The sequence below is a fragment of the Drosophila suzukii genome, chromosome X (genome assembly GCF_043229965.1).
Source record: "Drosophila suzukii chromosome X, CBGP_Dsuzu_IsoJpt1.0, whole genome shotgun sequence".
NCBI lineage: Eukaryota > Metazoa > Arthropoda > Insecta > Diptera > Drosophilidae > Drosophila > Drosophila suzukii.
In genome coordinates this window covers 14,443,516-14,456,674 of record NC_092084.1, presented here as the reverse complement: position 1 = coordinate 14,456,674, position 13,159 = coordinate 14,443,516, and the positions used below count along the sequence as shown (strand labels likewise).

At 38.7% G+C, this 13,159-nt stretch overlaps 1 protein-coding gene across 3 annotated transcripts in view; it reads right to left on the bottom strand.

Moving 5' to 3' along the window:
* Positions 1-13,159, bottom strand: part of LOC108018862 (uncharacterized) — a 51,085-nt gene that overhangs the window by 14,419 nt on the left and 23,507 nt on the right. For all 3 annotated transcript variants that reach the window (XM_036819840.3, XM_036819841.3, XM_036819842.3), the window contains exons 3-5: positions 3,702-3,899; positions 3,499-3,619; positions 481-628 (exon numbers count right to left, since the gene is read on the bottom strand). In XM_036819840.3, the coding sequence (XP_036675735.2) occupies positions 481-628; positions 3,499-3,619; positions 3,702-3,899 (467 nt within the window). The remainder of the gene's footprint in view (positions 1-480; positions 629-3,498; positions 3,620-3,701; positions 3,900-13,159) is intronic.

Below are 13,159 nucleotides of genomic sequence, written 5' to 3'. Positions count from 1 at the left end.
AAGTATCATAATACCATAATATCATAATATCTTTAAAACAAAACTTATTGGATTTATTTGAAAAGTTTATGGCACCAATACAACAGCCTAACCTTTTAAATATTTTAGCAAAACATACTTGGGAAAAGATACGCCGAAGGTTGGCATGACTTTCGAAACATAAGCAAAGATCATATGACCCTTAAAGCCTTATTTTACTTTATTGACATAAGGTCACACTAAAACTCATGCAAAACCCAGTCCACACTATTGCTATAAAAGTAACGTCTTGGTAATATTATCCAGCTTACTATAATCCTGGTCTTAGGAAATTATGATATAATTCTAGCAAAATAAAGATAAATGACCCTTTTAGAGCGTAAACTAAAAGTTCCTTCTAGAAGGTACCATAATACTTGCTTAGAGCCCCTCTGCCTGACTATCTGAGTTTCCTATTCCCCCTGGTAAAAGCCCCATTATTTCTGGGCTCGCAGGACTCACCAATGAAGCAGCGGACATCGTAGCTGGTGCCAATCGGAGCTCCGTAGTATCGCTTGGCCGGAACCAACTGGACACTGGGTGGGGCGTAGGAGGATAGCGATAGGGTGAAGGGATGGGCGCCGTCTCCCAGGCGTTTCATCAGGGCCTCCTGAAATGGTGAAAATAAATGGTGGAGTTGCACGTGGAAACTGAATTATCAGGAATGGAATGTGTTTGTTCATTTAAATAAACTAATATACTATGCTGTTTCTTTGTTTTCAGCCCGCATTTCATTTGCATTTATTTAAGCACATCTATAAGTATGTCTGTATGTACATTAGAGTGGACCTTTGTTATTTTACTTATTGAACCTACTTCCTTTTGTTTTTTTACCTCTTCCCATTCAAGTTATTTGATGCTTTAAAAAGCCCATTTATTGTCGCACACTTTTTGGTTCACCCAAATTTATATATATTTATATGAAAACAAATTTATATCAAGGTCTAATCGCCTGCGCGTGTCTTCTTAGGTTGTCCGGACAACGGCAGCCAAGTCCTTTGGACTGTCGTTGTCCTGAATTCTACCACAAGAACCAAACCACAATAATATTTAAGGTGGCTTATCCTTTAAGATGCAAGTGAGCATTCAAGGAAGTAAGTAAATACAGGCACATGACTTTTTATTGCTGTATGCGAAGGCTCCATTTAACATGGATTTTATCAAAATGTATTAAATACTCGCATCAAATTAAAGTCAATCGTTTGCAAATCTATCAAAACTTGACCCTGGCTAGATACAGCAAACATTTATTTACTCTATACTCAGAAAAAAAAATGTATTAGGCAAGAATATATAATACTCATCGAGAAATTTTGGATTACATAGATTAAAAATGTATTAAGAAATAACATTTCTATTATAAATGGATTTGTATTGCCACGTTCTAATAATCGCATTAACATTGTTGTAAATTTCAAAGGACTCGAGCCATTTTGTGTTTCTTTGAGTGTACTATTCAATCTATACCAAGCTCCTTCTCCTCTTTTTTCTGGATCTGTTTGTTGAGGCCTATTTTTGGCCAGCTTTCCTTTATCTTTGCCGGCTCCTGTCGTTCGGCAAGTTATTAAAATCAAATTTATTTAATTATGCGTGTGCCTGTGAGTGAGTGAGTCTGGGGATGAGCACCCTAAACGAATCCGGGCGAAAAAACCCATTGGCTAACCGAAAATGGGATGGCAACAGAAAAATAGATTTTTCCATGTCAAATTTAATAAAAAATGCGAAAAGTTGAATTTCAAAAGTTTTCGCCCAGACGCAGACCCCTTTCCCCTGCCCCTCGTCCTTCGGCCAGGGTCCAGAAACAATGCAGAAAAGAATTTTGGAGATTTGGAGAGGCAACGCAAACATTTGTTTGGCTTTTAGTTAAATGAAATTGATTTTCAATTGGTTTAAGTGCACCGAACGGCCGGAAGGCAGGTGGATACCCATGTACCCATGTACCCATTCCAATTCCCATTCCCATTTCACATTTCCCATTCCGAATCCGAAGAACAACAGCTCCCATCATTTGGTATACGTTATACACGGATATGTGTATACATATGTACAATTTTCGGGGGTGCACACATCCAAGGGCGCACGTGAGATGTCAGCATCCGAGCATCCAAACATCTAAACATCTTAACATCTTAACATCTAAACATCCAAACATCTAAACATTCAAACATCCAAACACGAGTTCGACGTGCTGCTCATAAAAATCCAAGTGACCCGGATACAGGGGTTCAGGTTCAGGTTCAGGTTCATCTTGAGGCTGAAGTGGATCTCCAGGTTGAGGCAAAATCATTGAAACAGTTCGTCATGAAGACGGTCACGCAAGGCAAAATGGATAAGAATAAACCAGAGTTATGTGTTTCAAGCCCAGTCTACTTAAATAAACATAAGGAATCAAGCTTAATTTTAAAGTGTTTTCAAGCACCTTTGAAAATTAGCTTAAAAGATGTCGATGTAAAAATTATATACAAGCAGACCACGATTAACAAACCGTACTGAGTCATTTTGACTATTATAAAACTGTAAACCACTTCTTCATAATTTTATATAGTTCTCGTATTATTAATGAACTAAATTTTTGCTTTTCCTGAAACATTTTAGAGGAAATGTATTTTTAACGGATTCTTAGTTAGTTAACTTTTCGAAAACAGGGCCAAGAAAACTATTAATCTTTCGACAATAATGGACATAGTTTAAAAGGACATTTTAGGTTACTTTGTCAATATGCCTAAAAGTGGATTGCAATGTAAACTTTACTGGGGAGGGCAATTTGTAAATAGAAAATAAAAAAAAAAATTAAAAAAAAAAAAAATTAAGTGATGTTTTTTTTTTTAAAATCATTTGTTCATTCAGTTGATTTTGAGATACACCAATGGGAAAATATTTTCATACTTTCGAATGCGTCTGTCACCATTTTTGATTTCCACCGCATGGATGACTTTTTGTAGTGTCAAAGTTTTTTAATCAAGAACAAAATGATGGTTTTTGGCCCAACCACCGTTTTTAACTCCTTAACAAAGCTAAATTCGTTAGCTTTGAACATAATTCGAGTCCTTCGAACTTAATTTGAAGTAGTTATACTGATTCCAATTTCTTATCACAATGCCCGTATTGCCTTGGCTTCTAGCTGAACTAATCCCTACCCTTTATGTACCGAAATTGGTCCAGAAAAGCCAACCAAAAATTGCGTTGAAATTACATCGGCTCCCCAAAAGGGCGACGCGATGGCGATGGTGCTGCAAGTCCCAGCAAATTGTCCAATTATTTATGGTCTAGAGTAGTGAGCCGCGATTCCCTTGGCGGATTGATGGAGCTGATTCGCAGGATGGTGGGAATCAGAGAGCTTCCGCAACGTCATCAATTGTTAATGCCAAACTTGCATCCCCCTCACCCACGTCACCAGCTGTCGGTCAAGGGCTCGTCATATTTGAAAGGAAGGGTCCCCAAGTCCCCCCGCAAATGCATAATTTCAATTTTGATGATTACCTGCAATGGACTAAGGGATTCCGGAGTGGGTTCCTCGAGGCGTGGCCAAATCTGGTGGAGTGACATGATGGCCTCGTTGCAGAAACGCAGACCCATCACCTCCTCGTCCTCGCGGCCGTATCTATAAAGAATGGGGTTCGAATGGGGGGTTACGATGAGTTGGGATGAGTCAGCATGGTCAGCATCCCATCTCGAAGTCTCACCGGAAGGTCAGCGTCAGCTGGGCGTATACGCGATATCCCTGGATGGCCTTGGGATCCACGAAGACAATGCCCCGCAGGACGGACGGATTGTTCCCGGTGAGCGTTATCTCGCGAGTCGGTAGATATAGGGTCAGCACGCAGTTCGGCGAGGTCTTCTTATAAACGCGCTGCGTGCCAAACTCATCCCTATGAGTGGACCTGTTCGAAATGGAAATATACCATCGTTAGAACTGCGCTTTTGCTGGGACTTCAACTAATAAGCTGCTTGATTCACTGGGAATCATTCAATTTTGTATAAGTACCTACATTTAAACCTCTATTTGTAATACCTTAGCTATAGAAGTTTGAATGTAGGTATTCAATTTTAAAAAACAAACTTCAATAGTGCCAAAAAAAAGGTAAAGTAATTTTGCAAACTTCAAAAAACTAATTGTGGTAAATAAGAATTGAGGTGCTGTGACTTGCAGTTTCGATTCTCAATGAAGTGTTGGCGTGAGTATGATGAGCATGAAGTGTTTTGGATGTAAAATGCATACTTGCAGACCCTAACTACTTAGGAGCTACTTAAAGGGCTATTAGCATACCTTAATTAAATGCGTACTAACCAATCAAATTAACCTATTTTAACAAACTACTTACTACTCAATTGGTCAGTTACAAATACCAACCAATCTCGCTCAAACGTGCAATTTAAGCCACATTGATCACAATGGAAATGCAATGGGAACCCAATTTGGATGACCGCAACGTGCTGCATTTAACACGGCTGTCAGTAGCTAATGGGCTCAGAAATTTAATATCCTTTCCGCAGGCTTTGTGGCAGTAAATAGAATGCAGTCGATCTGGCAAATTAACGCTACCTGTGCCGAAGGGCCCCAGCTCTTCCCTCGATTTTACCAACCTTTCGCCTGGGATGACAATCAAGCTGCCACTTGACCGCAAGTCAGACCGAGCTGACTGAAACTGCGGTTTTGGCAACATTTGAGCCAGCCACCCACACGGTCGCCTTTTGGTTCCCGAAATGCACTGTGCGAAAAATGTGCATATATAAGGTTAGGGTAGGGGTAAAATAATAACTGTCTGAACCTAATAGGGTGCTTAAATCAAATAAAAATAGTCCAAGTTACTTATGTCTGCAATATTTAAATGAAACGTTAACCTCTTATAGGTTTATCAAAAAAATCGTTGCATTTCAAGGATTATGTATTTTATTTTATCAATTTTTCCACTTTTCATGAAAGGTAACATCAGTTGTTTTGCAGAAAATGGAACATTTTCAGGCTTATTGAAAATCAAATTAAGTTGTTTTTGTAAACAAATTCAAAACCGAAAAAGTATCAGGTTTGAGTGCTAATGGAAGAGAAATTAAATTAGGATCACAACAAGGTTTATTTTTTCATTTTGACTTATTTGCATAGTGGCAGCCAAATCCCTATCTTTTCAGGGCGAAAAATGGAGTTCCATTTTAGTCAAAAATCCACTTTGTTTTAACGAGTTTTCAATCGTAGCTTGGCCAAATCAAAATGGACAGCTTTGGACTAACTTTTGCATTATCCATAAAAGGTTTCATCATGTTTTTTGCAAAAAAAAGGAGATTTAAAAGAAGTAAAGTTTTCAGGTTTGAATGCCAATGAATGGGAAATAAAACTACGAGCTCAACTGGGTTTCCCATTCCTCATTCTGTCTTAAAGAAAAAGGTATTTTTGACCAATTCGTGCCAATCTTATCAGGTTTTTTTTGGCGAAAATGAAAAACCATTTGAAAACCATCGATATTTCCTAAATTGTAAAACTATCGATAGAATCGATTGTGCTATTTAGCGTTTTACCAACACTACTTTGTAACTTAATGTTAGTCGTCAGATATTTAAGTTGTTTTTCGACCTTTCTGTTTAAAAATGTATTTTTTGACCAATCCTTGCAATTCTTATCAGGTTTTTTTGTGTAAAATGAAAAATCATTTGAAAACCATCGATATTTCATTAATTGTAAAACTATCGATAGAAACGATTGTGCTATCAATCGTTATACCAAACCTACTTTGTAACTTAATGTTAGTCGTCAGCTATTTAAGTTGCTTTTCGACCTTTCTGTTGAGTAATGCCCTTGGAGTAGACTTTGTTGCGAGTGCATTTCGAGGTGGCTGCAAGTGACAGGTGGGCAATTAGCAGGTGCTGCATCTGCAATCAGAGCACCTTTATTCCCATTGCCGCCAACATTTCCATTTCCATTTCCATTCGCAGTGGCTGTTCCCATTTTGGCTCCTCAGTTCTAGCTTAGCAACCGAAATGCTGGGGCCAAGAAATGTGCAATTAAAAATTGCCGAGCGAAATAATGATACGAGGCCACGTTGCGAATGCGAATGCAAATGAGCTGGTTGGCCCATCAAGGACCCTAAAAGAGGTCCTGCAGTAGACAGTCATATGCCAAATGGCCCACAGCTCTTCGAGCTAAGTGTTTTAATTAGTTTCATTTTCATCATTTGCCCTCAAAGCGTTGCAAATTTATTTTCCCCTTGTTTCAAGTGAACATTTTTGCTCCAGCTTTGCCCAAAATTGCCAAAGGAACATTTTGTAAAACTTGTGCAACAAAATATTCTATTCAGAATTTCCGGAAAATCTTTTGGCAACTAAATTCAAACGATAAATTACGTCTTTGTGAGTCTTATTTTATAGTTTTTTTAGATTTTCACATTCATAGATATTTATATTTTGATACTTGCGTGTTTCCGATCGCTTGAAAGTTTATTTGGTTTTTCGGCAAACAAGTTCTGCCTTCAGGGAAGTAAACTCTCCATGTTTCATTACTTTAATATCTGTACTTTAATATTTTGCCACTGGAGCACTTAAAGGCATCCTTTGGAGTCCATCAGCCGTCTGAAATATACGTCATTGCCCCCGGGGGGCAGGGAAAACAAGATGGAAAACATTTTTGTTTGCTGCAACAATGGCTCAAGTGCTGAGCTGACTGGCTACATGAGCTGGCTTGAAAGACCGCGTTTTCCCCAGCTTAGCGCATAGTTAAAATTTAATGAGGAACCGTCTTTCCCAGAGGCTTTCCCGCCGGAAGAGGTGCAAAAATAAGGGGCGGCGAAAGTGGTGAAAGTTTCAGTTTACAGGACCCTGCGGCTTTTCGCAGCCTCTCCGCTGCAGATTCATTTAGCGTGGCTCGCAGGCCAAATAATTCAAAATTCCCAGCCAAATCCGTATGCGATTTTGGGCCACAAAATGGGGGGAGGATGTCCTGATTAAAACTGCAATCCGAGATGCCGATGCAGCCGGAATCTCTCTGTATTTGTATTTTTGCATAATGGGGCTTCCTACTTCGCCTGATGCAAAACCAAAAATAGGGCTCTGAATGCCAGCAAAAGTCTTAATTAAATTCAAATTTGAATACAGAGTTTACGAACTTTTTGCACCAGAGTGTCCGCCCTCGATATTAAGTTTCACTTTTATTATGCCCAGAATTATCTGCGGTGTGGTAGCTGGTTATTTAGAATTAATTAAAAACAGCAGTTGAAATTATGGTTTCAATCACACAACTGCTTTTTCTAGCTCGTTATGCTTGTGTTTTGCATCCAATTAAATGTGATATCATTATGGGGGATAAGTTACTATCCAAATGCCCTTTGTACGTTGCTGCCTTTTGAATTTAAGTGAAAATTTAATTTAAAGCCGGGGCGAACCTTCAAAATGGATTTGACAGTAAGCTGGCAATTTATAAGTCGTTTTATTTAATTGAAGGAAATTAAATCAAGCGGCAGGAATGCTGAAAAATGTCTACCTACAATTAGCCTAATTGAGTTTGGTTTGAAAATGATTGACTATAACAAGTTGTCTGAGTTGTCTGCAAAAATATTTCGTAGTTAATTTCCGTTTGCAACGAATACAAAAAAGATTAAGCCGGGTATTAGAGCAAACTTTTATTTCGCATTTCACATGAGAGTTAAATCCGCTTACGGATTACGGCAATTGAATGCAAAATGGTTGCCCTTTCATCGAAGGGTCCATTATGTCTGCACAAGTATTTCTATTTAAAACTAATACTCGATAACAGGTGGATTCCAGGTTGAAGACAGGGGGAAGTGACAGCAATAAATCTCGGTTTATTGGCACCTACTTGGAATGAGGGGTTCGGAAAATAAGGGCCTCTAGTTAATCCAAAAGCTAAGTATGACAGCGGTTGATCGATGATGGTGTTTGGAAAAAACCCGGCTCCACAAACTGGTTCCATTGTGATGCAATTAACGGCCCAAGGCCAAAGCCAATTCCAATGTCAATGTCGATGCGTCAAGGATAATGCAGGAAGCAGGATGCAGGATGCGGGATGCGGGATGCTGGATGCGGGAATCGCAGTGGGAAAAAAGGCAAATCGAATCAGCGAATGAGAATGTCAACCAGGGCCAAGGTCGAGTGCAGATGACCAGGGCCAAAGGCAGGGAATCATGTCATTTCATCCTTTAATTGCATTGCCATGTAGCCAACTGAACCGGGATCCCAGGATCCACTGACCATCTAAATGGAAATGGACGGCCGGGTCGCTAATTCGATTCATACACTTGTCAACTCAACTCAACTCAACTCAATTCAATTCAATTCAATTCAGTTCAGTTCGATATCCATTTCGAGGGAATCCTGCCACGAATACATTATTCAGACGCTTTTCATCAGCTGGTGCTGGGCGGTAATTAATTAATTTGCCGCATGTCCACGTGATTGATGGGGCGGTAAGCCGCCGAGGAAGTGTCAAATGCCAAACGGGTACATTCCAATCCGTTCATCCTGTCCAAACACTCAAACATGCACTCTTGTTCACACTTTTGCCAGCTCTGAATAGCGTTTACAGGGATTGAGCAAAGGGGTAAAGTAAGTAATTAAATCAGAGTCAAGCATTTTCGTCTTCTTAATAATAAATAAACAAAACAACGTATGCACGAGAGGAGTAGGTAGGTTTTAAGTAATTAAGTGATGTCAAATATAAGTGGGAACAGCCAGGAAAAAGTACTTGATCTTAATCCACCGACCTTACTTTAAAGAATTTAGGGAAAGGCCTCAAAACTGTGCCTCCCAAATTAAATTCAAAGCTCCTAACCAAGACGTAGTATCCACTGTATATATTAAATACACTTTTTGATGAAAAAAAAGGGATATAACCTTTACAAATGGTCCTCTTATTTATAAACCAAATGGCCTAAAAACAGGTTCAATATCATAGGCACTACTATATAGAGATAAACTATCTTATCAGTGTTCTGCGTACAAAAAATTAACTTTTTATTAATGTTTAAGGACTTTTAAAATTATACTTTAATGTAACTCAACTTTAAGTCACATTAAAATGTGTGTATAAAGCAATATAAATGCGGATCAGGAATACAATACACCCTGAAGCATGCCTATTTCTTGGAAAACGTAGCTGTCAAGTGCTTCGAACAGGAATACTTGTGCAATACCAATTAAGATGTCAGATTGTCGGCTCATGAAATGCCTACAAGCTCGATAATTGCTGGCCACCTGGCTCAAACATCATAATTACTTCATTTTCACCGGAATCGAAATTAAATTTGGCTTGGAATATTAATAATGGCTGCTTGGCTTGTGGCCACCGTCACTTAATCCACTTTTCCCCATTTCGAATTCTAATCCCAATCTCTCATCGCGACAAAGGTGGTTCGCGTGCTCAAGTATCGAGTACGGATATTTGGTATCCCAAAATCTCCATTTTTACTTTGATTTCTGGACTGCCGTGTTGTTTTTTGGATATCAAGTGTGCCTCGGGGGCGAGTTCTATTCACTCTCATTTCGAAGGAACTTCAATTAGGTCCTCGAGTTCTTGAGCAGACCAATCCTCGGGAATTTACCAATGGGGGCGGTAATATAGGGGCGGTATTTAAAAAATGTTATCATTAAACATGGCAGGCACAGCATTCTGGCTCAATTTTACTGCATGGGAAAAGGGCAGCCACTTAAAGTGTAATTAAGCTACAGCAAGAAAAACAATATCAAATTGATTGTCTCTTATAATAACAATGGATGTAATTGTAATATTTTAATTAATGCCAAATAAATATTTAAATGGAGATCGGTTTCAAATGGGTTCTGCGCAATTTGAATAAATCATTGTTAAATTATAGATGTAAATTTAATTTAATAATTGGAAATTTGTGTGCTCCACAAATACTTATCTACCATTTTTCTCTGTAAATTATGTAAGTTGAAGCTTGTTAATGTGCAACTTATTATACTAACTTATATCTGTATACCTTTAATAGTAAATACCTAATAAATAAATACTTAATAAAATTAATTGAACCATTTCATTTAATCTTATTTTAAATATTATTATACCCTTGCAGTAATATACCTATTTAAATTTCAATTATTATAGTATAGTTTTAAGTTTGTCTTGCCGAGATTTATAGTTGATATCCAATTAGGTTGTATTTTTTTAGAATTTTGAAGAGTTTTGCACGGACTTTTTTTGCCAGTGCAAGCGCCAATCTCGCCTTAACATCCTGTTGTCAGCTAAGTATTCTGCTCGCTGTTTTTATTGTTTTCGCCTTTATTGAGATCCTTGCTGTTTAGCAGGACATTAAGTATGCGCCCGAGTGGACCGGGCAGCATCTGTTTTGGGGGGTGTCTTTGTGTGTCTTTGTTGTGTTTCTGATTCTGTTTCTGTTTCGGTTGAGGGTTCTGTTTCTCGGGGGGTGGTGTACTGTTTTAACTGAAGGACCCCGAAAAGGAGCAGGACGAACTACCTGTACGGCTCATGGAACTCCTCGCCGGTCTCCAAGTCCAGGAGCAGCTCCTCGCTGTGGAAGCTCAGATTGGGGCTGCCCAGCGACGACGACGTGGATGGTACGGTCTGGATCCGATTCGAGCTGGAGCTCGGTGGCGTGGAGCTTGAGCTCTGGCCCCCCAGGGGAAGGAGGTCCTTGAACTGGGTGAAGCGTCCCTGTCGTCCCTGCTTTTGGTCGGTGTTTATATGGATGTGGATGATGTTGATGCTACTGCTGTTCGGACATTGGAGGGGTTGGAGGGGGGGTTGGGCAATAAAATATCATCAGTGTATCATCAGTATATCATCATCATTATCATCGTCATCGTCATCCGTGAGCAGCGTTTGTCAGACAGATGGACAGATGGAGGTGAAGAAAGTGACAGAAAGTTTTGGTTATACACATGTGTTCTATGTACGCCGCCAAAATGCCAAAATGCCAAAATGGGTATACATATTATGTGGTGTATGGGGGGGGGGGGTTATAAATATCTATATAGGTACATATGTCTGTGTGTGTGCGCACAATTTCACCTGTACATTTCGCTTAATTTCATTTGATTTCGATTTAAGCCCGCTTCGAGTTTTTTATGGCCGCGTTTTTAGTGTTTTTTAGATTTAAACGTATTTATCTGTTTGTTTTCTTTGTTTGCTCGCCTGTTTATTTGTTTGTTTACTCTGGCCCCTTTTGTATTTTGTTGTCTATTGATGCGGCCTGCCGTTTTTTCCCGCGTTTTATGCCATTTTACTTTTTACGAGTTTTTATTTGAATGCGTCATAAAATGAAAAGTGTTTGGTCTTTTTGCCATTCATGTCGCTCTTTTCGCTTGTTTGCCTCTGTACACAAATGTTAAATGCTGTTTTTATTTCGTTTGTTTTTGATTATTTGCAGAGGGGGTGGCTTTTCGTGATATCTTCTCGGTTTGCAGAAGTTTGGCATGCGTGGGTTAAGGATCATTGGGGATCTGGACCTTTGGGTAAATTAACCAAAACATTCAGGACACTGGGACCACAGGGCGTATACGCCATTAATATTAATATATTATATTAGTCGCAGTATTTCGAGTATTTATTTTATACATCAAATGTACAGTAGACCCCTGGCCTTATACATATTTATAATATTTGTGTGTTTACCTTAGCTATAAGCCACTTAATAACGAATCAAGCGGTTGTCAGTAAATATCACGTCATAATTTTATAATTTACTTAAATGTATTTGCGGTTTTTTACACAATGTTTAATTTTGTTTCCATTTTTAATTTGCTCTATTGTTAATTATTTTTTGTTTTATTTATATACATATTTTTTTACACATAGGCTCAATTAAGGAAAAAAATCGCATTAATGAGACACGTTAATTTGAGGTTTTCCGTTTATTTAATTCTGTGATATTCTGCAAACCAACCATAGTTGAGATACATTTACTCAGCAAAGAAAGCCACAAAATTTAATTGAATTGTTTGTTAAAATCAACATCAACTAAATATGAAAAAACGAACATTTCAAAGAAAATTAAAATTTAAAAGTTACAGGACCAAGTGAATTAATATTTGGAAAAATGCGACTAAATGCGAATAAATGCGAATTATTAAATCACTTTGTGGTTACGTGGCTCTCAAGCTCAAATGGATGTTTTCGAAGTTTTCCCGGAAATTTCTCTTTCTTAGCTGGGTGTTCTTGCGGCGAGATTTATGTGGGTCCGCTCCCTTTTTTTGCCTTGTGATATTATTTTATTGTAATTTAATGAGTTCTGGAGCCTAGGGCTGGGAATTGGGAAGTGGATTCGAGCAGGAAGTGAATGTGTGTGTGGCTTTGGGGGATTTTTGCACGAGTCTTTTGCGGTAACTGCCAACTGGCACGGGCCAAAGCCCATCATCATCAGCAGCTGAGTCAGCTGAGACAGCTTCCAATTGCGCCTTAATCAGTCAGCTGTCTTCTGCCTCCTGTCCCCCAGTCCTCCTGCCACGCCCACTTGGCCTCCTCGACCCCCCAACCGCCCACTTGTTTATCCCGTGGCCTATTGAAAAGAAATGTAGGTCTCCCCCTTGGTTTCCCCCGCCATTTCTGCGGTAGCAGTCGAGGCTTTCTGGATATGAATTGGCACAAACGTAAATATTACGAGGCAAATAAAGTACAACTCTTGTTAAAGTCCACCAATTATTTTCACTTATCTTTGTTGAGTCGCTTTCTGTGAGTTCCGAGGTTTCACGGTAAAAGCAATTACCTTAATTAGTCCTGCTTGGCAGGAAAAACTTTGGTGTTGAAGTAAATAAGCTAAGGCCACTTGTATAATGTTAAAACAATGTTTTGTCCCCGAATACCTCGCATAAAGTAGCAATTTTGAATTCTTTAACTTCTTTAAGGATTTTATGAATATGTTTGCATTTACCTTAATTAGTCTTCCTTGGCAGAAACAACTTTTAAGTTGAAATAAAGAGATTCTAGATACTTGTATAATATACAAAACACACAGCTTTATCCCCAAAAACCTCCAGTAAACCTTAAAGATTTTGAGCTAAGATTTCTGCAATATTTATATTTTAACATGTCCGCTTTTGTTATGATATATGCATTTCATTTAGTCATTTGATGTTATGATAAATACCTATCTAATTAATTAATATTTCTTCCCTCAATACTGGCTCTATCTTACCCTTGACACTTTTCATCGAGCCTGTT